The sequence below is a fragment of the Bos javanicus genome, chromosome 9, assembly GCF_032452875.1.
Source record: "Bos javanicus breed banteng chromosome 9, ARS-OSU_banteng_1.0, whole genome shotgun sequence".
Lineage (NCBI taxonomy): Eukaryota > Metazoa > Chordata > Mammalia > Artiodactyla > Bovidae > Bos > Bos javanicus.
In genome coordinates, this window is record NC_083876.1 from 19,248,550 (window position 1) to 19,272,389 (window position 23,840).

Below are 23,840 nucleotides of genomic sequence, written 5' to 3' on the forward strand. Positions count from 1 at the left end.
ACCTACTTCCTAATATTGCATGAGATTTCCTGTTGGCCCAGAGTTGTAGCTCCTGCCCAAAGCTGAGATCATTCTCTGAAGTGAAGTGAAAGTGTTAGTTGCTCAGTCATGTCCGACTCTTTGCGACCCCATGGACTGTAGTCTGCCAGGCTCCTCTGTCCATGGAATTCTCCAGGCAAGAGTACTGGAGTGGGTAGCTATTCCCTTCTCCAGGGGATCTTCCTGACCCAGGGATTGAACCCACGTCTCCTGCACTGCAGGCAGATTCTTGACCGTCTGAGCCATTAGGGAAGCCCCATCATTCTCTAAAGAGCCATAAATAATTAGAACTCAAAACGTTCCACCAGAGCTTATTAAAAAGTATAGAATCAACCTTACCACTACCAACCACCACCCTCAGAAACTCCTTTCTTTGCCTTCATCTTACCAAAGGAAAGGCCTAGTGGTGGGCGTGAGGGGAAGAAATCCAGGAGAATAATTCATAGAGATTCATCAGATGCCTTGAAGAAGAGCAGACTAGCATCTTGGTCCCTGAATGATACCTGCTAAGTTGCAACCTCTTGGGAACTTTGTGCTGCTGTTGGACTAAAGCATTTGAGCTGGTTTGGGGTTGTCTCCCATTGTTTATGAGGCATGCATAGAGACTAAATGTTCATTTCTGGGCTAAAATTTCTGATGGTGAGAATAGAAAAGCCATTCCCAATAAGGCTTGAAGATACAGTGTGCCTAGAAGAAGGAAGGCTCCTGGCCCCAGTCCATTGGCCGTGGTGTTAAAGGACACAGCAGGGACATCTGGAGTCTCAAGAGTCCATGTGCAGGAGCAGGGACTTAGAGGAGAAGCAGAAGAGCACGGGGCGGCCCAGGAGACCCATGAGTGGTCGATGCACAACCCAGACAGACTGGAAGGATGACCAACAGGGCAACCTGAAGGAAGTCTGGTTGGACCTTCTCTTCCTCACAACAGAGGGGACCGGGGGAAAGCTGAGCATTGCCCCAACACACCCACACTTCACCTTCCTGGGGACCACCTCATCCTCGGAGGCATTGGCATCAGACAAGAACATGATGAACCAGAGAGAGACTAGTGATACCTCCCCACTGAGACCCATGGGCCATCACAGGAGAAGGTGGAGGCTGACCCTCTCCATACTCCAGAGCCAGCTGGACCAGCTCCCCTCCTTTTGTTGTGTTCAGAGCTCCAGCTTCGACTGTGTGAGGGGAGGAAAAGAGGTTGAGTCAGAAATGAGCCTGAAGCTTTAAAACTGAAATACACTTCCAACCCTGAAAGTAGCAGCCGTGTTATAGAATCTGCCCAAGATGTTAGTTTGGAATTCAAGACAGCACAGTGGAAAGCAGTGATACTGCTGTATTTTTGAATATTGAGACAGCTTCATTAACATACATAATCCAGCTATGTACATGATTTTTTATGAGTTTTTTTTTCACTTGACAATTTTCTCATCTTAAAAAATCTTCAGTCTCAAAAAGTCTATATAAATATTGTTTATAATAGTCTATTTCCATTTTACAGATATGTCACAACTTGTTAACCATTAATATTGTAGGATACTGATGTTGTTTTCAAATTTTAAGAATTGAATTCTAACATTTATTTGTTCCTTTAAATGTGAGGATTATTTTCATTATTAAATATCCGCTGATCCATGGACAAGGAGATTCTGACCACCAAGTAATCCATTAAAACACAGTCTGTGGTATAGGTAAGCTAGCCAGGAGTTTCTGATGATGTATTTCCTAAGCTGGCAGCATTACACACTTTATGCTTCCAGTGCTTGCCAATTTGTATGGAGCTGATGGCCGTAGTCCTAAAGGATATAACATGTCCCTGCCTTCTAGAATATAAGCATCTCAGGGTGAGACTTTGTCTCTGTTTCATTCTCTGCCATATGCCTGGTACCTAGAACAGAGGTCAACGCAGACTAGGCACCAAAATAGTAGTTTAAAACAAAAAAGCTAATGTAGTTTTAAGTAGGAGTGGGACATAATTACTCTTCAATTTCCTTTTGGTTTTTGCAGAGTGCATTTATGGGGACCACATAGGAGTGGTTAGGATAAGAATGGATCTAACAGAAGAAAATGACAGGAGGCACGGCCACTAGTAGAAGACAGAACAAAGTGGGGGAAGGAGCTTACGGTTCTGGTATCTGAATAAATATTGACAAGATGCTGCAGTTTTGTTTCTATTGAGATTTAAGTTAACCAATTCAATTAGTGAGATAGCAGATTCATAATAACATGGCTGAAACCACGCAATGGTCATATAGGGGAGGTTATTCCTAGTGTTGCCAAGTGTGGACTAAACACACACATCTAATCCTCTGCCCCATGAAGTCCCAGGGAAATAACAGAAGAACCATCACATAAATCTTAAAAAACATTTTAAAGATTAAAAACGTAACATACCTCCATGGGACAGAGATAGCAATTGATCAGAAGTTTGCAGAAATCCTAGAAGACAGAAACTAATTAGGATCAGACTGAAGGTGCAAATAGAGAAGTGAAAAGCTACAGTCTAAAACTTCATAGGTAAGAGAATTCCTTTCTAAATGAGGTCCAGAGAAATTCCAAGTTCAGAGACAGTGTTGGCAAAAGTCAGTTAAAATGGGGTTATCATCCATATAATTAATTAAAGAACTACTGAGACAGCTGGGTCCTCCCTACTCCTCTTTCCCTCTCTTTCTCTGTCTTTCCCCTGGGTTTATATCCCCAAACTCAGTCTACAAACAGCATGCATGGAAGAGCTCCTTAAAGCCACAACACACTATCTGCATCATGTGCGAGTGTGTCACTGAGTCACTTCAGTTGTATCCGCTTCTTTGCAACCCCATGGACTGTAGTCCGCCAGGCTCCTCTGTCCATGGGATTTTCCAGGCAAGAATATACTGGAGTGGGTTGCCATGGCCTCCTCCAGGGGATCTTCCTGACCCAGGGATTGAACCCATGTCTCTTATAACTCCTGCACTGGCAGGCAAGTTCTTTACCACTAGCGCCACCTGGGAAGCCCTATCAGCATTATAAATGTCAACAATTTAAAGACAATTTAACAAACTCAGGAGGGAAAAAGGTGGAGTATCTGTAAATGTCCGAATTTCCTCATCTTTCATAACTAGTTGATGAAGACCACCTAAAATTAATGTCAATAAATACAAGTGAGAAGTTAGAGGATAACCACCACAAAAAAATAAAATCCTTTACATTCAGAGGACTAGATGAAAATGATTACCCCTGGGGAGTGAGACTTGGCACAGGTGATGGGGGGAGGGGCAAGGAGTCTTAGAGAAATCTGTATAACTTAGAAGATTTTCTAAGTTTTGATATTGGTTTAATAAATTGTTAAATGTTTAGTAAGAGGAAAATTGGGCTTCCCTGTGGCTCAGCTGGTAAAGAATCCTCCTGCAATGTGGGAGACCTGGGTTCAATCCCTGGGTTGGGAAGATCCCCTGGAGAAGGGAAAGGCTACCCACTCCAGTACTCTTGCTTGGAGAATTCCATGGACTGTATAGTCCATGGGGTCGCAAAGAGTCGGACACAACTGAGCGACTTTCACTTTTACTTCAAGAGGAAAACAGAAATGAACACACTAAAATGTTAATAGTGGTTGCTTTTGAATTATAAGAATTATGGACATTTGGGGGTTTTCTATAGCTCTACATTGTCCAAGCTTACTATCTCCATTACTTCCGTCATAGAAAAAAAAATGTATTAAGGAACTGTATAGCACAGAGAACTATACTCAATATATTGCAATAACCTGTAAGGGAAAAAACCTAAAAAACAATATATTATGGGCTTCCCTGATGACTCAGATGGTAAAGAATCTGCCTTCAATGCAGGAAACCTGGGTTCGATCCCTGGGTCGGGAAGATTCACTGGAGAAGGGAATGGCTACCCACTCCAGTATTCTTGCCTGGAGAAACCCATGGACAGAGGAGCCTGGCAGGCTACGGTATATATAAAAATGAATCACTTCCTGTATGCCTGAAACTAGCACAACATTATAAATCAAGTATACTACAATTTAAAATTTTAAAAATAAATTAAAAAAATTAAAAAGATACGAAAAATTAGGCTCTCAAAACACACACACATAAAGTAACTGTTGTGACCATGGCTTTGCTGTAAAGTATTAAACGTGCAGATAAAGAATCTGAAACATGTAGCTGAAGAGAGGAGGCTTGGTTTTGTAACTATTGGTAACAGAAAGACAGAAATTGAACCTGAAGAGCAGAAACTGGCAATGGTTTCAGAAAGGAGTGAATTCTGAATGGACACTGGAATGGAGAGTTTGACCAGCTATGGGTTTACTGAGCCACCCCTGAATTTTCCCCCAACTGGGATTCTCTGCTTCTCTAGATTCTTCTGTAGGATGAGACATGCATATCCATCTTCCTCCCTGATTTAATATAACCGAGACAAAAACCTGACCACTGCAGAGATCACTAAGGAGACCTTCCCCATTAGGGCTTACTCCACCCAGAGCTGCTGCTTCCTGGCTTTGCACTGGCTGGTCCTGTCTGACAGAAACCAGACCTGATCTTATAGAATTACCTCCATGATCACCTGACTGCTGTTCCTACAAATGGTCAAGTCAAGACCACATGGGCTGTTAAGTTCTTCTATAGGGTGGTCACCACATATGGTGTGGGGATGGTGGTGGTTGTTCAGTCGCTCAGTCATGTCTGATTCTATGCGACCCCATGGACTGCAGCACGCCAGGCTTCCCTGTCCTTCAGTAACCAATTACTCTAGAAGATGCCTCTGACTTGCAGCCTCCTTGCTGGCATAACTATCTGTGTCTCAGATAGTTACACAAACCTGTCTTACTGGGACTTCAATGTCATGACCGTGGTGTCTGTCTCTGTGCCTTTCTTTTTAATACTTTTTCTGCCAATGTGCCAGAAGAGCATATCCTTTCATGCAACATCCAGCAGAGATTTTCTACAAAAGTCAACAGTCAAGGGGGCAGTGTTACTTGAATATCAAACAGGGAGCATGCCAGCCTACTACAGAAAGAGCTTCTTGAGAAATATCCATCATTTTAAGGAACCCTGATGAAGGCCAATTGAGAATTTTTGCACGAAGTTTCAAAATTTGAAGGACTGTTTTTCTTCCCCCCATTTCCAAGCTTTTATTTATTTAAAATCTTTTTATTGAGGTACAGTTGATGTATAATAGTATGTAAATTTCAAGTATACAGTAGAATAATTCACAATTTTTAAAGGTTTTACTCCATTTATTAATATACATAATTGGGGGACTGTTACTTTTTTTAAGCTGTACGGAATCTTCACTGCTGTGCACAGGCTTTCTCTAGTTGCAGCGAGTGCGGGCTGCTCTTGGTAGCGGTATGTGGGCTTTTCATGGCGGTGACTTCTCTGGTTGCTGAGAGTGGGCTCTAGGTGAATGGGCTTCAGTAGTCGTGTTGTAAGGGCTCAGCTGCCCATTGCTGTCTGGGATCCTCCTAGACCAGGAATTGAACCTGTGTCCCTTACATTAGCAGGTGGATTCTTAACCACTGGACCACCAGGGAAACCCAGGACTGCTACAGGTGAGCTTTTTTCATTGCAGGCTATAAACAGGTTTTGAATTATGTACAAGTTCTTTGGAGTTTTGAATTATGTACAAGTTCTTCTACAAAGCCTCATCCCTCAAATCCTTTATTATATAATGGAGCAGTAGAAGCTCTTGAAATATTAAAGGAGTCCTGGCTGCTTTGCAGTGTTTTATCTAAAGTCAGCTGGGATATTTTTGGCTGAGATCTTACTTCTCAAAGTGGAGTCCACAAACAAGCAGTGTCAGCATCTCTGTGAGGCACTTAGAACCTCAGGTCCCGCCCCAGGCTGACAGAATAAAAACCTTCATCCAGGTGATTTGTATACAAAGCAAAGTTTGGAAAGTTTAGGAGAATCCAAGGCTGCTTTGGGAATGTTTTCAGTTGTCAAAACAGCTGTTCTTCATTTATGAATTTTACAAATACTATCTGAGCATTCTATAATGGTTATTTGATACTTAAGGTAGGTTACATGCTTCTCATAATGACTGCAGTATTTCAGACTGCAGTTACTCTAGGCAAGAGACTCTATGCCAAAGGTTTGGAATCAACCCCTCATTGTCTTGGTGATTCGAACCCTTTTAATTGTGTTGCACTAGACCAGAGAGAATCTCATCTCCCAAAGAGTATTCAGTTTTGATATGGAAGCTGCTTTTCAATCATGGCTGGAATCTTCCTTTGAGAAACAATTCATATAATATACACAACCAAGTGAAGACAGAAAAAAATAGTTCATAGCTGGTGTGAGTCAAGGAACAAAGTTCTCACTTTACCATCTAATTAGCCACGTGGTCTAACTAACCACGGTCTCGGAGTTTGTGCCTGCCAGTCCCACTGTTCAGCTCAGTTCAGTTCAGTCGCTCAGTCATGTCCGATTCTTTGCGACCCCATGAATCACAGCACACCAGGCCTCCCTGTTTATCACCATCGCCCGGAGTTCAAACTCACGTCCAATGAGTTGGTGATGCCATCCAGCCATCTCATCCTCTGTCGTCCCCTTCTCCTCCTGCCCCCAATCCCTCCCAGCATCAGGGTCTTTCCCAATGAGTCAACTCTTCGCATGAAGTGGCCAAAGTATTGGAGTTTCAGCTTTAGCATCAGTTCTTCCAAAGAACACCCAGGACTGATCTCCTTTAGAATGGACTGGTTGGACCTCCTTGCAGTCCAAGGGACTCCCAAGAGTCTTCTCCAACATCACAGTTCAAAAGCATCAATTCTTCAGTGCTCAGCTTTCTTCACAGTCCAACTCTCACATCCATACATGTCTACTGGAAAAACCATAGCCTTGAATAGACAGACCTTTGTTGGCAAAGTAATGTCTCTGCTTTTGAATATGCTATCTAGGTTGGTGATAACTTTCCTTCCAAGGAGTAAGCGTCTTTTAATTTCATGGCTGCAATCATCATCTTCAGTGATTTTGGAGCCCCCCAAAATAAAGTCTGACACTGTTTCCACTGTTTCCCCATCTATTTCCCGTGAAGTGATGGGACCGGATGCCATGATCTTTGTTTTCTGAATGTTGAGCTTTAAGCCAACTTTTTCACTCTCCTCTTTCACGTTTATCAAGAGGCTCTTTAGTTCTTCTTCACTTTCTGCCATAAGGGTGGTGTTATCTGCCTATCTGAGCTTATTGACATTCCTCCCAGCAATCTTGATTCCAGCTTGTGCTTCTTCCAGCCCAGTGTTTCTCATGATGTACTCTTCATATAAGTTAAATAGGCAGGGTGACAATATACAGCCTTGACGTACTCCTTTTCCTATTTGGAATCAGTTTGTTGTTCCATGTCCAGTTCTGACTGTTGCTTCCTGACCTGCATACAGGTTTCTCAAGAGGCAGGTCAGGTGGTCTGGTATTCCCATCTCTTTCAGAATTTTCCACAGTTTATTATGATACAGACAGTCAAAGGCTTTGGCATAGTCAATAAAGCAGAAATAGATGTTTTTCTGGAACTCTCTTGCTTTTTCCATGATCCAGCAGATGTTGGCAATTTGATCTCTGGTTCCTCTGCCTTTTCTAAAGCCAGCTTGAACATCTGGAAGTTCATGGTTCACATATTGCTGAAGCCTGGCTTGGAGAATTTTGAGCATTACTTTACTAGCATGTGAGATGAGTGCAATTGTGTGGTAGTTTGAGCATTCTTTGGCATTGCCTTTTTTTGGGATTAGAATGAAAACTGACCTTTTCCAGTCCTGTGGCCACTGCTGAGTTTTCCAAATTTGCTGGCATATTGAGTGCAGCACTTTTACAGCATCATCTTTCAGGATTTGAAATAGCTCAACTGGAATTCCATCACCTCCACTAGCTTTGTTCATAGTGATGCTTTCTAAGGCCCACTTGACTTCACATTCCAGGATGTCTGGCTCTAGGTCAGTGATCACACCATCATGATTATCTTGGTTGTGAAGATCTTTTTTGTATAGTTCTTCTGTGTATTCTTGCCACCTCTTCTTAATATCTTCTTCTTCTGTTAGGTCCATACCATTTCTGTCCTTTATTGAGCCCATCTTTGCATGAAATATTCCCTTGGTATCCCAGTGTTACTCCAATCAAAACTATGGAATGTTGAGGAAGATGGGTGGAAATAATTTTCAAGACAATTTTCTATTAAAACTCTTCAAAATCACAGCAAACTTCAATTTTAGACAAGATACACACATGTGCAGAAGAACTGAGTGCAAAAGGAAAAGTTTATCACATAAATGAAGATAACCCATGCTTGTGGCCCCAGTGAAAAGAAGAGATCCAAAAATCGTGTGTTTTGGTTTGTTTCCTTTTATGTACCACTTGGACAAGCAGGTAAAGCATGTAAACATCAAAACAAGCAGGGTGACTTTTGCAGCCATGATAGACAGAAACCATCAGAACAGCAAAGATTCTAGATGACTTAATCTTGTAAGACTGAGCCATCTTCCTTCCTTTTCCATTCAGTGTCTTGATAATGAACAGGCTTCTGAGAAAATTATATGGTCTGGCCCCATTTTTAAAGGACTGTTCTTCATTCTGTTATTGTTCGTAAGTCATTATTTATCATCCATTTCTTAATGGACCATAAGTTATTATTTATCAGCCATTTCTTAATGGTCATTTTAAAATTATGTGGCCAAATGAGCTGTGTAGAGTTTATACTTCTCAATGATTTTTGGAGAGGCAAATGACCTATTTTCCCTCTTATTTTTCATGTTGTAATCATAGTAGGTATATCCATGCTATGTCATCATGATAGCTGTCTACTGAAAAAAAATTAAATAGGAATTTCTGGAAGTATCTAGAAGATTTTTATATAAGAAATTCCAGAGGTGGGAGAGAAACATAATTTTTAAATCACAAAGTTTGTGCTAAGGACATAATATATGCAAAAATATTAACAGAGCCTTTCTAATCTTCTTTTGACAAGTTCTACTGACAGTCATTTGAGAATTCTTGTTTCTAGAGTATTCTTTGAAATTCAGTAGAGGATTTATTGAGGAGTCTGCAACAGGGAATAAAAAATGCTGACTTGAAATTTGTAATTCAAATGTACTTTCCTCCAAATCCTAAACTTCAGTCCATCAGAACATAAGTCAAAAATATAAAATGGAATAGCTTTCCTATGGCAGAGTGATGTGGTTAATAGCACAGACTCTGAGGTCAGAGGTCAGAAAGACTTGGCTCTGTCACTCAGAAGTTGCCTATTGGGGCAAATTACTCAAAACGCTCCGAGTTTTAGCTTCCTTATTTGTAAAATGGAAGCCAAAATGCTCACTTCGTCAGATTTTTGTCAATTAAATAACCTAATTGAGTAGTAAACCCTAAGGCCAATGAATGTAAGTATATGTATATTATTATATTATTACTATGTACCTAGCAATATATAGCTAGACAATGAAAGAGATAGACATATAGATAAATATTGTCATTACAGATACTGTTATGAAATACCTATCAGTATCTGGCTAGATAATGTAAAAGACAAGATGATTCATTCACAGTAGTCACATTTCATGACCTACATAAAGAAAAAGCTAAAAATATACCATGTCCCTGGAAAGGAAAACGGAATAATTTAAAGGTGTTAAATCATCCCAAATTGATTTATAAGTTCACTGACAGTCCAAACTCAATTTAAAAATTTTTTTCAAAATGATCTTAAAATATATTCAAATGAATAAGTACACAAAGTAAGTCCAAAAATGAAAACTAATAATTATGAGGAGCAATATAAAACATTCAAACATTAAAATATTAGAGTGCTACCAAAATTTTTATAATAATGCTGACATAAATTTAATATATGATAAAGAAAACTTCTCAAATAAAAACAAAAATTATTCATTAAATGACTCTGGGGAAAACCACAGACTTAGAGATCTCTATTTATAACCAATACCTCATACTATTTCATCAAATACATACCAAATGAATTTAAGAACTAAATATAATATTCAAAATATAAAAAGCAAGTATAACATGAAATATTTATCCAATTTCTGCAAGCAGGAAGCTTTCTAAAGTTATAAATAGTGAAAGAAGTTTCCAGTAAAACATATAAACAAAAGATACAAATATAGACAATTGCCCAAAGAGAAGTTAATGCATGTTAGAAATATGAATCGCAGCATGCCAGGCCTCCCTGTCCATCACCATCACTCGGAGTTCAAACTCACGTCCAATGAGTCAGTGATACCATCCAGCCATCTCATCCGCTGTCGTCCCCTTCTCCTGCCCCCAATCCCTCCCAGCATCAGAGTCTTTTCCAATGAGTCAACTCTTCGCATGAGGTGGCCAAAGTACTGGAGTTTCAGCTTTAGCATCATTCCTTCCAAAGAAATCCCAGGGCTGATCTCCTTCAGAATGGACTGGTTGGATCTCCTTGCAGTCCAAGGGACTCTCAAGAGTCTTCTCCAACACCACAGTTCAAAAGCATCAATTCTTCAGTGCTCAGCCTTCTTCACAGTCCAACTCTCACATCCATACATGACCACTAGAAAAACCATAGCCTTGACTAGATGGACCTTTGTTGGCAAAGTAATGTCTCTGCTTTTGAATATGCTATCTAGGTTGGTCATAACTTTCCTTCCAAGGAGTAAGGGTCTTTTAATTTCATGGCTGCAATCACCATCTGCAGTGATTTTGGAGCCTGAGAAAATAAAGTCTGACACTGTTTCCACTGTTTCCCCATCTATTTCCTGTGAAGTGATGGGACCGGATGCCATGATCTTCGTTTTCTGAATGTTGAGCTTTAAGCCAACTTTTTTACTCTCCACTTTCACTTTCATCAAGAGGCTCTTTAGTTCTTCTTCACTTTCTGCCATAGGGTGGTGTCATCTGCCTATCTCAGGTTATTGATATTTCTCTCGGCAGTCTTGATTCCAGCTTGTGCTTCTTCCAGCCCAGCATTTCTCTGCATAGAAGTTAAATAAGCAGGGTGACAATATACAGCCTTGACATACTCCTTTTCCTATTTGGAACCAGTCTGTTGTTCCATGTCCAGTTCTAACTGTTGCTTCCTGACCTGCATACAGATTTCTCAAGAGGCAGGTCAGGTGGTCTGGTATTCCCATCTCTTTCAGAATTTTCCACAGTTTCTTGTGATCCAGACAGTCAAAGGCTTTGGCATAGTCAATAAAGCAGAAATAGATGTTTTTCTGGAACTCTCTTCCTTTTTCCATGATCCAGCAGATGTTGGAAATTTGATCTCTGGTTCCTCTGCCTTTTCTAAACCAGCTTGAACATCAAGAAGTTCACGGTTCACATATTGCTAAAGCCTGGCTTGGAGAATTTTGAGCATTACTTTACTAGCGTGTGAGATGAGTGCAATTGTGCGGTAGTTTGAGCATTTTTTGGCATTGCCTTTCTTTGGGATTGGAATGAAAACTGACCTTTTCCAGTTCCGTGGCCACTGCTGAGTTTTCCAAATTTGCTGGCATATTGAGTGCAGCACTTTCACAGCATCATCTTTCAGGATTTGAAATAGCTCAACTGGAATTCCATCACCTCCACTAGCTTTGTTCGTAGTGATGCTTTCTAAGCCCCACTGGACTTCACATTCCAGGATGTCTGGCTCTAGGTTAGTGATCACATCATCGTGATTATCTTGGTCATGAAGATCTTTTTTGTATAGTTCTTCTGTGTATTCTTGCCACCTCTTCTTAATATCTTCTTCTTCTGTTAGGTCCATACCATTTCTGTCCTTTATCAAGCACATCTTTGCATGAAATGTTCCCTTGGTATCTCTAATTTTCTTGAAGAGATCTCTAGTCTTTCCCATTCTGTTGTTTTCCTCTATTTCTTTGCATTGATCACTGAGGAAGGCTTTCTTATCTCTTCTTGCTATTCTTTGGAACTCTGCATTAATGAAGTGCTTAGATCCAAGTAGATTTTGTTTTCATTTCTCACTTATTTCTTATTTAAAAAATAAAAATATTGAATGCTGGTAAGGAGGTACTATAACAGGCACTCTCAGACACTCTGGTGGAACCAGAGTAAATCGCTAAAACCAGTAAACCGCTTTGAATTGTTTTGTTAGTAGTATATCAAAGTCTTAAAATGACCGTATCCCTCAACCCAATAATTACACTTTTAGAATTATTCTGTTTGAAGAAATTCCTCTGTACAAAAATTATAATGTGCAAAATTCAATAATCACAAAAGTATTTAAAAAAGAAAATTGAAGATACTATAAATTGTAATGTGATTAAATATTATTGTATGTGATTAAACTTTGGAAACATTAAAAATGTTAAATTTATAATGAGGAAAGGAAATAATACAATAATTTTTAAAAAGAAACTTTAACATAAAAGCATAATAAATGTGCAAAAATATTAACTCTCGTTTTGGATGATGGAACTACTGGATACTTTTGAATTTCTGTTTTAAGTATAGGTTCTAATTTTTCTATTATGAACATGTTTAACTTTTATGATTAGAAAAAGATAAAATACTTTAGAAAACTCAGTAACATATTTACTTTTATAACAATTCATGCTTTTCTGCCATGTGAGAAATATATAAAATAACAATTGCTAATTTATATTTCTTCCCAGACCACAAATACAATTATTGACTCTTGGAAATCTCATCTACAGAGGAAGCTGGTGGGCTGCAGTCCATGGGTCGCAAAGAGTCAGACATGACTTAGTGACTCAACAACAACAAAGGTGTCCAAGTAGAATGCTATTACATACAATTCAATAAGCTTTGATCTAAAAACATGATATATTTTAATCAGCAGATATAAAAGAGTACCTGCATTTTATAATATTTTATAGATAATTTCTAAATTAAATGATAAGTAAGATGATTGAGTAAAGAAGACACACAGAATTATAATGTGAATCACACTGTAATTTTTATTAAAATTGATACCTATCAAAATTTTCCCTTTTAATTCATGATCATTTTTGTGATTTATGACAAGAAAAAATAGAATTAATGACTTTGAGAAGATACTAAAATTTCCAAATTGTTATTAAAATATGAAAGGTTTAAAATTTTATTGAGCAACAAAAAGCATCCAGAAAAGATTCTCAAAAACATCTGTAAAATGAAATAAACAATGTGAGGAGCTATTAATAGAGAAATGAGAGCAATGGAACTATTCCCCTGGGAGTGTTCCCAGATTGTAGCAAATATTACCATGCAGTAGCCTTCTAAAGGTAATTATGTTTGGAATATTTACATTTGGACTAACTGCGCACTGGAGGAAAATGCATTGTAATTAGTAGTGGATAAGCTTGCTAGGACACTGCTTCAGCCAGCAAACATTAGAAATCCAGAGAATGTCTTTTTTCTAAGCCAATTTTAATATTTTACAATTCATTTATGTGTCCCATTTGGCATGCAGAACTTTTTCCAGAATGCTTCCAGGAGAAAAGTTACCCTTGATTGCACAGAGTTTGGAATTAATCAGGCTGGAATGGACAAACAATTATGTATATTACAGTTTATTATTTTGAACTTCACTGATTTAAGACATGATCATTCAAGTCTGACTTGGCTCTTGTTTTCCTTGGAATCATCAAGGGAGAAAATGTGTACAATGCAAATGAATAACGTAAATGAGAATCTTGTAAAAGAGAAAAGTTAATTTAAAGACATCAGCACATTGATTTGCTATGAGGGTCAAATGAGTTTCACTTGAATGAAATGAATGAGTTATTCCTGCAGGGAAGGAGACAGTATAGCCGTGAGGAATGAACAACAGATGAGAGGTTGTGTGTGGAGTCTGTTACTTTAACCCCTGCAGACAGCTCAGCTCTTTGTTGGACCTTTGTTGGCAAAGTAATGTCTCTACTTTTTAATATGCTATTTAGGGTGGTCATAACTTTCTTCCAAAGAACAAGCGTCTTTTAATTTCATGGCTGCAGTCACCATCTGCAGTGATTTTGGAGCCCCCCAAAATAAAGCCTGTCACTATCTACATTGTTTCCCCATCTATTTGCCATGAAGTGATGGGACCGGATGCCATGATCTTCGTTTCCTGAATGTTGAGCTTTAAGCCAACTTTTCCACTCTCCTCTTTCACTTTCATCAAGAGGCTTTTTAGTTCCTCTTCACTTTCTGCCATAAAAGTGGTGTCATCTGTGTATCTGAGGTTACTGATATTTCTCCTGGCAATCTTGACTCCAGCTTGTGCTTCATCCAGTCTGGCATTTTGCATGATGTACTCTGCATTTAAGTTAAATAAGCAATGTGACAATACACAGCTTTGACATACTCCTTTCCCTATTTGGAACCAGTCCGTTCTTTCGTGTCCGGTTCCAACTGTTGCTTCTTTACCTGCATACAGATTTCTCAGGAGGCAGGTAAAGTGGTCTGGTATTCCCATCTCTTGAAGAATTTTCCAGAGTTTGTTGTGATCCACACAGTCAAAGGCTTTAGCATAGTCAATGAAGCAGAAGTAGATGTTTTTTTGGAATTCTCTTGATGGCTCCATGATCCAACAGATGTTGGCAATTTGATCTCTGGTACCTCTGCCTTTTCTAAATTCAGCTTGAACATCTAGAAGTTCTTGGTTCACATACTGCTGAAGCCTAGCTTGGAGAATTTTGAGCATTACTTGGCTAGCATGTGAGATGAGGGCAATTTGAACGTGTAGATTGAACATTCTTTGGGATTGGAATGAAAACTGACCTTTTCCAGCCCTGTGGCCACTGCTGAGTTTTCCATATTTGCTGGTGTTTTAAGTCTAGCACTTTAACAGTATCAGCTTTTAGGATTTGAAATAGCTCAGCTTGAATTCCATCACCTCCACTAGCCTTGTTCATAGTGATGCTTCCAAAGCTCTATTTGACTTCACACTGTAAGATGTCTGGTTCTAGGTAAGTGATCACACCATCGTGGTTATCTGGGTCATGAAGATCTTTTTTACATAGTTCTTCTGTGTATTCTTGCCACCTCTTCTTAATGTCTTCTGCTTCTGTTAGGTCCATACCATTTCTGTTCTTTATTGTGACCATCTTTGCATGAAATGTTCCCTTGGTATCTCTAATTCCCTTGAAGAGATCTCTAGTTTTTCCCATTCTACTGTTTTCCTCTATTTCTTTGCACTGATCACTTAGAAGGCTTTCTTATCTCTCCTTACTATTCTTTGGAACTCTTCATTCAGATGGGTGTATCTTTCGTTTTCTCCTTTGCTTTTTGCTTTTCTTTCCACAGCTATTTGTAAGGCTTCCTCAGGGATGGTTTTGATCACTGCCTCCTATACAATGTTATGAACCTCCATCCATATTTCTTCAGACACTGTGTTTATCACATCTGACCCTTTGAATCAATTTGTCACTTGCACTGTATAATCATAAGGGATTTGATTTAGGTCATACCTGAGTAGTTTAGTGGTTTCCCCTACTTTCTTCAATTTAAGTCTGACTTTTGCAATAAGTAGTTCATGATCTGAGCCACAGTCAGTTCCTGGTCTTTTTTTTTTTTTTTTTTTTGCTGACTGTATAGAACTTCTCCATCTTCGGCTGCAAAGAATATAATCAATCTGATTTTGGTATTGACCATCTGGTGATATACAGGTGTAGAGTCATCTCTTAGATTGTTGGAAGAGGGTATTTGCTATGACCAGTGCCTTCTCTTGGCAAAACTCTGTTAGCTTTTGCCCTGCTTCCTTTTGTACTCCAAGGCTAAACGTGGAGAACAAACATATAGTCATAGGTTTACTTTTAAAAAATGAGAAAGGAACCCTCCTACACTGGTGGTGGGAATGCAGTTACTATGGAGAACAGTATGGAGGTTCCTCCAAAAATTAAAAATGGAGTTGTCATATGAGCCAGCAGTCCCACTTCTGGGCATATATGCAGTGAAAACTCTAATTTGAAAAGATACATGAACCCCAATGTCCGTAGTAACATATACATTTTCCGTGAAATAAGAAAGATCTCTAACTGACCTTCTGACCAATGGTGAGATGGCAATTACTCAGCAAAATATTCTGATAACAAACTGACGTGAATATATAAGATGCATTCTTGGTACTTGAGTTGTTTTTTAATTTAAATTAAAAAGTTGGAGCTTTCATTTTTTATTTTTCTAATTTTATTGAAATATAGCTGATTTACAATGTTGTGGTAGTTTCCAGTATACAGCAAAGTGATTCAGTTGTACATATGTATTCTTTTTTTAGACTTTTTTCCATTATAGATTATTACAAGATACTGAGTACAGTTCCCTGTGCTATAAATGGGTCCTTTTTGGTTATCTATTTTATATATAGTACTGTATATATTTTAATTCCAAACTCCTAATTTATCTCTCTTTCCCTCACCTTTGGTAACCATAAATTGTTTTCTATGTCTGTGAGTCTATCTCTGTTTTGTAAATAAGTTCATTTGTATCATTTTTTAAGATTCCACATATAAACCATATCATATGATACTTCTCTTTGGCTCACTTCACTTAGTATGATAATCCCTAGGTCCATCCATGTTGTTGCAAATGGCATTATTTCATCTTTTATGGTGAGTAATATTCCATTGTGTGTATATACCACACCCTCTTATGAAAATGTTCAAATGTATGCAAAAATAGAACAATATAATGAATCTCTATGTGTATCACTAAGTGAAAACAATTATCAATATTTTCATCGCATGGACTTTGATTAGAATTACCGCTGGCAGGTGTGTCTTGTCTCTTTCCGTCTATTATCTGGAATACCAAGCAACAACTTAATGAACAAATTTCAAATTACAAAAAAAAAAAAAAGGATTTAGTTCCCAAAGTTGTAACAGGAAAAAGGGAGCTAAGACCAGTGTTGGAAGAATACTGCACTCTAGTAGACCAGTTTAATATTAAGACTGGCTAGATGAAAGTGTGAAACAGATGAATCACAATCTAACCATATACTACCACCCCTCCTCACCCCTCACTGCCCGCCAGTACACACACACACAAAAGGTAGTCTGATCCACTTTCCAGGGTCCAGAATGAAGGATGAAACGAAATTGATTAACATGTACCAACTTTCCAAAGAATAAAAGAGGAGCTATTTTGGTTGTGTAGAAGGGCACATCAGGAATGAGGGATGGGATTGTTAGGGAAATTAAATAGTCTTGTTTAGGCTTCAGAGACAAAGCAGAGCAGGCCTCTGACCTTGCTTCTAACCTGCCTGGACACTGCCCTGACTAGGAGTGACCGTGAATGACTGCCTGCTGTGAGTGCAAGACTCGCAGCACCGTATATAAGACGGGGAGGAATCTAGAGACTGTTGAGCCCCTGGAGGGGAACTGGCCAACCAAGCCCTCGGTTTAGCAACATTCCACGTTTTACAAGACAAAACAAACAGCATTAACATGAAACCAGAGCTGCAGTTTGGTCACAGATTGATGATGGAATCAGTTTGCGTCCTGGGATTATAAACAGGAATCCAAACTGCAGTCTATGAATTCTCACCCCCTGAGCAGACAGGCTCCCTGAGACCCTTTCCCAACTGGGACTCCAGATGTGCTGTGACACGGGACGTCGCAGTACTGATTAAATCTGGATGTTGGTCAAAACCCAGTTTGGTGATGTATTCTTTGCTCTATTTCTCTTTTCTTTTAATGTTATTATATTGAAAGTAAGGTAGACAATTCTCTAATAAATATCTATATCATTTATTTGTATATAATGAATGGCTTATTTTGTTAACAAATCCTTCAAACCTGAGATGAAAGTGAAAACTTTTGGCAAAACAGGGATTGATAAATAATAGCGTATTGCAAATACAAAAGGAAGCAAACAGGATGAAAGAATCAGAAGCAGGTAGAGATGACTGAGATAAATAGGAGAAGACAGGAACTTTTAAGGAAAAGAAATAGGAAGAGCTCAGCCCAATAAGAGGCATCTGAAAGTGAAACAACAAGTATAGCAAGTAGCACGACCTTGGTCTCTGATGTCATCCTTACAGAAAGGAACCAGGGCTTCAAGAGCAATGGCTGATTCCAGGGCTGGTATGTGGCTACCATACTCAATCACACAAGTGTAGTCTCTTCCCCCTGTTTTACAGACTAGTAAACATGGACCCCAGCAAGTTAGGTAACTTTTTCAAAGTCACACAGTTTGAAAGGCAAAAATCAAAATTAAAACCCACATCTCCTGATTCCTAGAAAGTTGTCTTTGCACATGTCACATTATTTATGTGTATAAATGTTTGTATGCATATAATATTTATTTTACTTAGTTATATTTTATGTTTATATATTTTATATTTATACTATTTATTTATAAAGAAAAATTCCCATATTTTAAAATGAATACTATACTACAAGCTCCCTGAGAACAGAGATATTTTCTTTCTGATTCACTGACATTTTATCAGTGCCTAGAAAAGTAATGACACATTATTGGTGCTTAGGAAATAGTTCTTGAACAAATGAATGTATGGACAAACAGTTATAAGACTGTTTATCACACGAATCATTAATTATGTGATATCTTAACTAATTTGATACTATTAATATATGAAGGCGAGTACTATATTTTGTTCACTATCCTGTCTTCAGTTCAGTTCAGTAGGTTCAGTAGCTCAGTAGTGTCGGACTATTTGCGACCCCATGGACTGCAAAACCCCAGGCTTCCCTGTCCATCACCAACTCCCAGAGCTTGCTTAAACTCATTTCCATTGTGTCGGTGATGCCATCCAACCATCTCATCCTCTGTCATCCCCTTCTCCTCCTGCCTTCAATCCTTCCCAGCAGCAGGGTCTTTTCCAATGAATCAGTTCTTGGCATCAGGTGGCCAAAGTATTGGAGCTTCAGCTTCAGCATCAGTCCTTCCAATGAATGTTCCGGACTGATTTCCTTTACGATTGACTGGTACGATCTCCTTGCAGTCCAAGGGATTCTCAAGAGTCTTCTTCAACAGCACAGTTCAAAAGCATCAATTCTTTGGCGCTCAGCTTTCTTTATCTTAGGCACGTAGAACTGGGGCATGCATAAGTGCATTCTAAGTCACTTCAGTTGTGTCCGATTCTTTGTGACGCTATGGACTGTAGCCTGCCAGGCTGCTCTATCCATGGGGTTCTCCAGGCAAGAATACTGAAGGGGGTTGCCATTTCCATCTCCAGGGAATCTTCCCGACCCAGGGGTTGATTCACGGTCTCATGCATTGACAGGCCTGTTCTTTACCACTGCTGCTGCTGCTACTGCTAAGTCACTTCAGTCATGTCCAACTCTATGTGACCCTATAGACGGCAGCCCACCAGGCTCCCCCGTCCCTGGGATTCTCCAGGCAAGAATACTGGAGTGGGTTGCCATTTCCTTCTCCAATGCATGAAAGTGAAAAGTGAAAGTGAAGTCGCTCAGTCGTGTCCAACTCTTAGGGACCCCATGGACTGCAGCCTACCAGGCTCCTCCGTCCATGGGATTTTCCAGGCAAGAGTACTGGAGTGGGGTGCCATTGCCGTCTCCATATTCTTGCATAGTTACTTGTTTTTCTTTTAAAGTGGAGCCAAGTCAGGAACAACTGACATACCAGCTGAATGGAGCCATGTCAGTGAGTCCAGATGAGACCACCCAGATAAGTCCAGCCAAAATCACTGATTTACAGATTTGTGAGCTAATAGGTGGTTATGCTTTTAAGGGACTAAGTTTTGAAGTGGTTTGTTATAAGCAAACATGAACTGATATAAAAATTTGTTTCTGTAAGTGGGGCATTGCTACTACAAATATCTGAAATGTGTGACAGTGGCTTTAGGACTAGGCAATCTGCAGAGGCTGGAAGAGCTGTGGACCGTGGCTGTTAGCATAGACTGGAATAGTAGCAAGAAAGCAGTTAGCAAAGGCTGGAAAGAATATTGAACCAACCACCAGTGAAGGTTGGAACAAGAATAAGCAAACTACTGCAGCAGGCTGAGAAAAGTGGTGACCCGTTCTTACACTACTGCAACAACTCATAGCTGTCACCTGCGGTACTCTGGAAGACAGAAAATATAGCTAACAAACTTGTGGAGCTGACTACGGAGATTTCTAGGCAGTGCCAACGGGTTTCTGCTAGCTGTCTATTAGAAAGTACTCTAAGGAGACTTCCCTGGTGGTCCAGTGGTTAAGACTCTATGCTTCCCAATGCAAGGGGTCTGGGTTTGATCCCTGGTCAGGGAACTAGATCCCATATGCCACAAATAAAGATCCTGCATGGAACTGATATAGTCAAATAATTTTTTTTTAAGTACTGTAAGAGGGAGATGAACTAAAGAAGGAACTGGGCAGTATGTAAATACAAGACAATGACGTTCATTGCCTGGCAGGAGAAACTTTAAGAAAATAAAACTGCATTGTATTCTATTCAATTTTTAATTTTTTATTCAATTTGTATTTTCCTTGAGTCTGCAAACTTTTTACTAATTCTGCCATGATGTTTTATTAGAAAAAGCAAATCTCTGATGTTACAGATGAAGTCATTAAAGCTAAGAAATTTACCCAATTACATAGTACGTTGTAAATCCAGGATCTGATCTTGAGCTATCTGGATTCAAATTTAGTACTCTTTCCTTCTTCCCTGTTTCCTAATACTGTCAATAAGGAAAGCCTTCCAATGGATAAGTTATTCAACTTAAAATGTACTGCATTTTTTCATTATTATAATGATTCTCAAAAAATACACAAGAGTTTCACAGAACTGAATCCTTTTAATATTCAAGATGGGTGATAGAATGATACATTATGTATGAAGGGCTAGAATATGCTTTCCACTTTGGTAATTATAATAGAGAGGAAATTACAGTGCTCTGATAGTTTGTACTGTTGAAGGTGGACTCTCTTTGGTATTTGACCCGTAATGTTCCCTTGGTATATCTCCTGCTGTTTTGGGCTTAGAGTCTTCCTCTTTTTTTTGGAAAAGCCTCTCCTCTTTTTTTTTTATTTGGAAAATTCCCATTTAGATTAATGAAATGGAATTTTCCCTGGCAGGAGAACAAGGAAGAAATGGGTGTTCAACAACAGGAGGATATAATATTAAACCTACTTAGGAAGGAAGGAATACATTCAGTTAATATAATTGTTCCCCTTCTTTTCTTTTCCACAAAGTGAACTCTATTCTTGGAACAATTATATGTTATTTTCCCTGAAATCAGAGAACACATTAAACTTCTTTAAGTCTTCTATTTTTCGAAATTTTGCATAATCTCCATTCTCTTGGGGTTTGGAAAAAAGAAACTTCTCCATCTTTTTAAAACTTGAATACAATAATAATTAAGCCTCCTACAGTGACCTTTATGTTTGGCAGAAAATATTTTAAGGAACTGCACTGAATTTTATTTAATATTTAGATTTTTGTAATTTAACATTAGTTTGTATTTTCCTTGAGTTTGCAAATTATGCGTCTTTTACTACTTCCGTTATGATGTTTGATTTAAAAATTAATGCTCATCAAATGCAGTTGTATCAGTATCTTAAGTATTATAGAATGTATCAAATATCTTACTACTGTAGAAGAAAGAGAGCACAACCTCATAGTTTATCAAGTTGTTTGGTATATTTATAAGCACGATTTCTCACTAGAGGCACTATTTAGTAGTATTTTGGGCAGAAAGATAATTTCAGGTGTGAAACTATTCAAAGCATAGCATTAGTTTATCACATCTGGTCCCGACACACTAAATGCCAAAAAGACCCCAGAGTCATTGTGATCAGCAAAAATGCCCACGTATATTTATAATTACCCTCTGTGGGTATGGTATTGTCCCTAACTGAAGCCGAGTCATTGATACAGTGCAAATTTGAGACATCCCAAACTCTCTCCTTCTCCTCTCTACATCTCTCCCAATGAATTATAGGAGTCATACAGGGCTTCCCTGGTGGCTCAGATGGTAAAGAATCTGCCTGCAATGCGTAAGATCTGGGTTCGATCCTCGGGTCGGGAAGATCCCCTGGAGAAGGGAATGTCTACCCACTCCAGTATTCTTGCCTGAAGAATTCCATGGACCGAGGAACCTGGCAGGCTATGGTCCATAAGGGTCACAAAGGGTCAGATACGACTGAGCGATTAACACTTTCCCTTTTCACTTTCAGAGGGCATCTCACTTGCGCACATGAAATTGACCTCTCTTCTGCCACATGGCAGCAGCTAATTTCCTTCTTCCTGCTCCAGCTTTCTGCAGTGATGTCCATCACATCATTACTGGTACTTTTTCCTGTGACAGTTCTTTCCATTTATACACTGGTACTGCTTGCTTCCTCCTGTTAGTCGTGAACTACACTGTTGCGTAAGCTAAGGATGTTGCCGCGATCAAGTCACCCATTACAGCCATCCTGACAGTGAGCCCTGAGGGAACTCAGGTTGGAGCTGAATTTGCCTGCCATCTAGCAGTCAGCTCCTGCAGCACCCCTCCCAGTGGACCCCGAGGAGACTCAGGATGAGAAAGCACAGGATACTGGCCCCAGAGAGTGAGGTGCATGTCAAAGGAAATGTCAGTGAGCCCAGACTCTTTCATCTTCTGATACATGGAAACGAGCTAAATTTTTTAACTTGAGATCTCTGGTTTTCTTTAATTCACAGTAATCTTTTGATGTTCTATCTGGTCTTTTGTTACAAAAGCTCTTATACATTCTGGCTCCCCACTTGCCTCTTTGGAACAGTTTCTCACCATTATCTGAGATGCTGTCTCCAGGTTTGAAGTCCTCAGAATGCCCACCTAATAAAACATAATTCTCAATTTTTTAGGTTACCTTTTTTTTTCATTTAATGTAGTATAAAGTGGGTTGAGTGCTATGCCACCGTTAGTCTCAGGGTGAGGAGGATGAAGCTGAGAGTTCTAGCCTCTCATCCCTGAACCTGTGTTCAACACTCTCCTCCCTGAGAATGAGTTACTTTCCCAACAGTATCTCAGCACCTACCAGATTGTGGATTTAATGAGAGCAGGGACTTCTGGGAACAAAACCTGGATCATTGCTGGTGTCAGATATTTAGAGCTCGGATTCATCTTGAATTCATGTAGTAAGTTTCCTGAACTAAGCCGCAGTCTCTGTCAGACCTCTAGATAGACTTAAAAGTGTCCCATCCAAGGAGTCCTATTTAAATTCCCAGGTTGAGGGACCCCTCTATAATTTTAGCTTTTACAAACTCAGTTAAAATCTTAACTGTGTGCTCATCTCATGTTTCCAATTGCTTATATTTTTTCTGTAGTCCCAAACTCAGTATGTTATCTTTCCTGTCAAGTGTGCCAGAAAGTGTTTCCAACTTCTTTAAATTTGTGGAGGAGGGGAAAGGAATCAGTATTATAATCATACTTCCTGAGAAGCTTTGAGGTAATTTTTGACTCTCCCACTTCCACGTGTGTGTGTGTGTGCGTGCGCGCGCGTATGCACACACATTCAGTGGCTCAATTGTGTCTGACTCCATGCAGTGTCATGGGCTGTCAGGCTCCTTTGTCCATGGAGTTTTCCAGGCAAGAATACTGGAGTGGTTGCCATTTCCTACCAGGGACTGAACTCTCATCTCTTGTGTCTCCTGCATTGGCAGGTGGATTTTTTACCACTGCACCACTGGGAAGCCCTTCTTATTTTTATTAGATACTAACTATGCTGTTAATAATTCTTTTTTAGTGATCTAATATGTCACTTATTTCAGAGACCTTTATAAATATTTTCTTAATTCATCTCTTTATGTTCTTTTCACATTGCCATAACACTTTTTTCAGATGTTTATTGCCTTTGAACTAGATTAATCAACTACTTTGTGATTCAGTTTCTCCTGATTCATTCTTTTTATTTTTCTTTTTGGCCACATCACACAGCATGCAGGGTCTTAGTTCCCCAACCAGGGATCAAACCCGTGCCCCCTTTAGTGGAAGCTCAGAGTCTTGAC

General features: G+C 39.3%; 1 protein-coding gene across 1 annotated transcript in view; it reads left to right on the forward strand.

The window, feature by feature from the left end:
• Window positions 1-870: 870 nt before the first annotated feature.
• Window positions 871-23,840, forward strand: part of SH3BGRL2 (SH3 domain binding glutamate rich protein like 2) — a 152,833-nt gene continuing 129,863 nt past the window's right edge. The window contains exon 1 of the mRNA XM_061428710.1: window positions 871-1,212. Coding sequence (XP_061284694.1) covers window positions 871-1,212 — 342 coding nt within the window. The remainder of the gene's footprint in view (window positions 1,213-23,840) is intronic.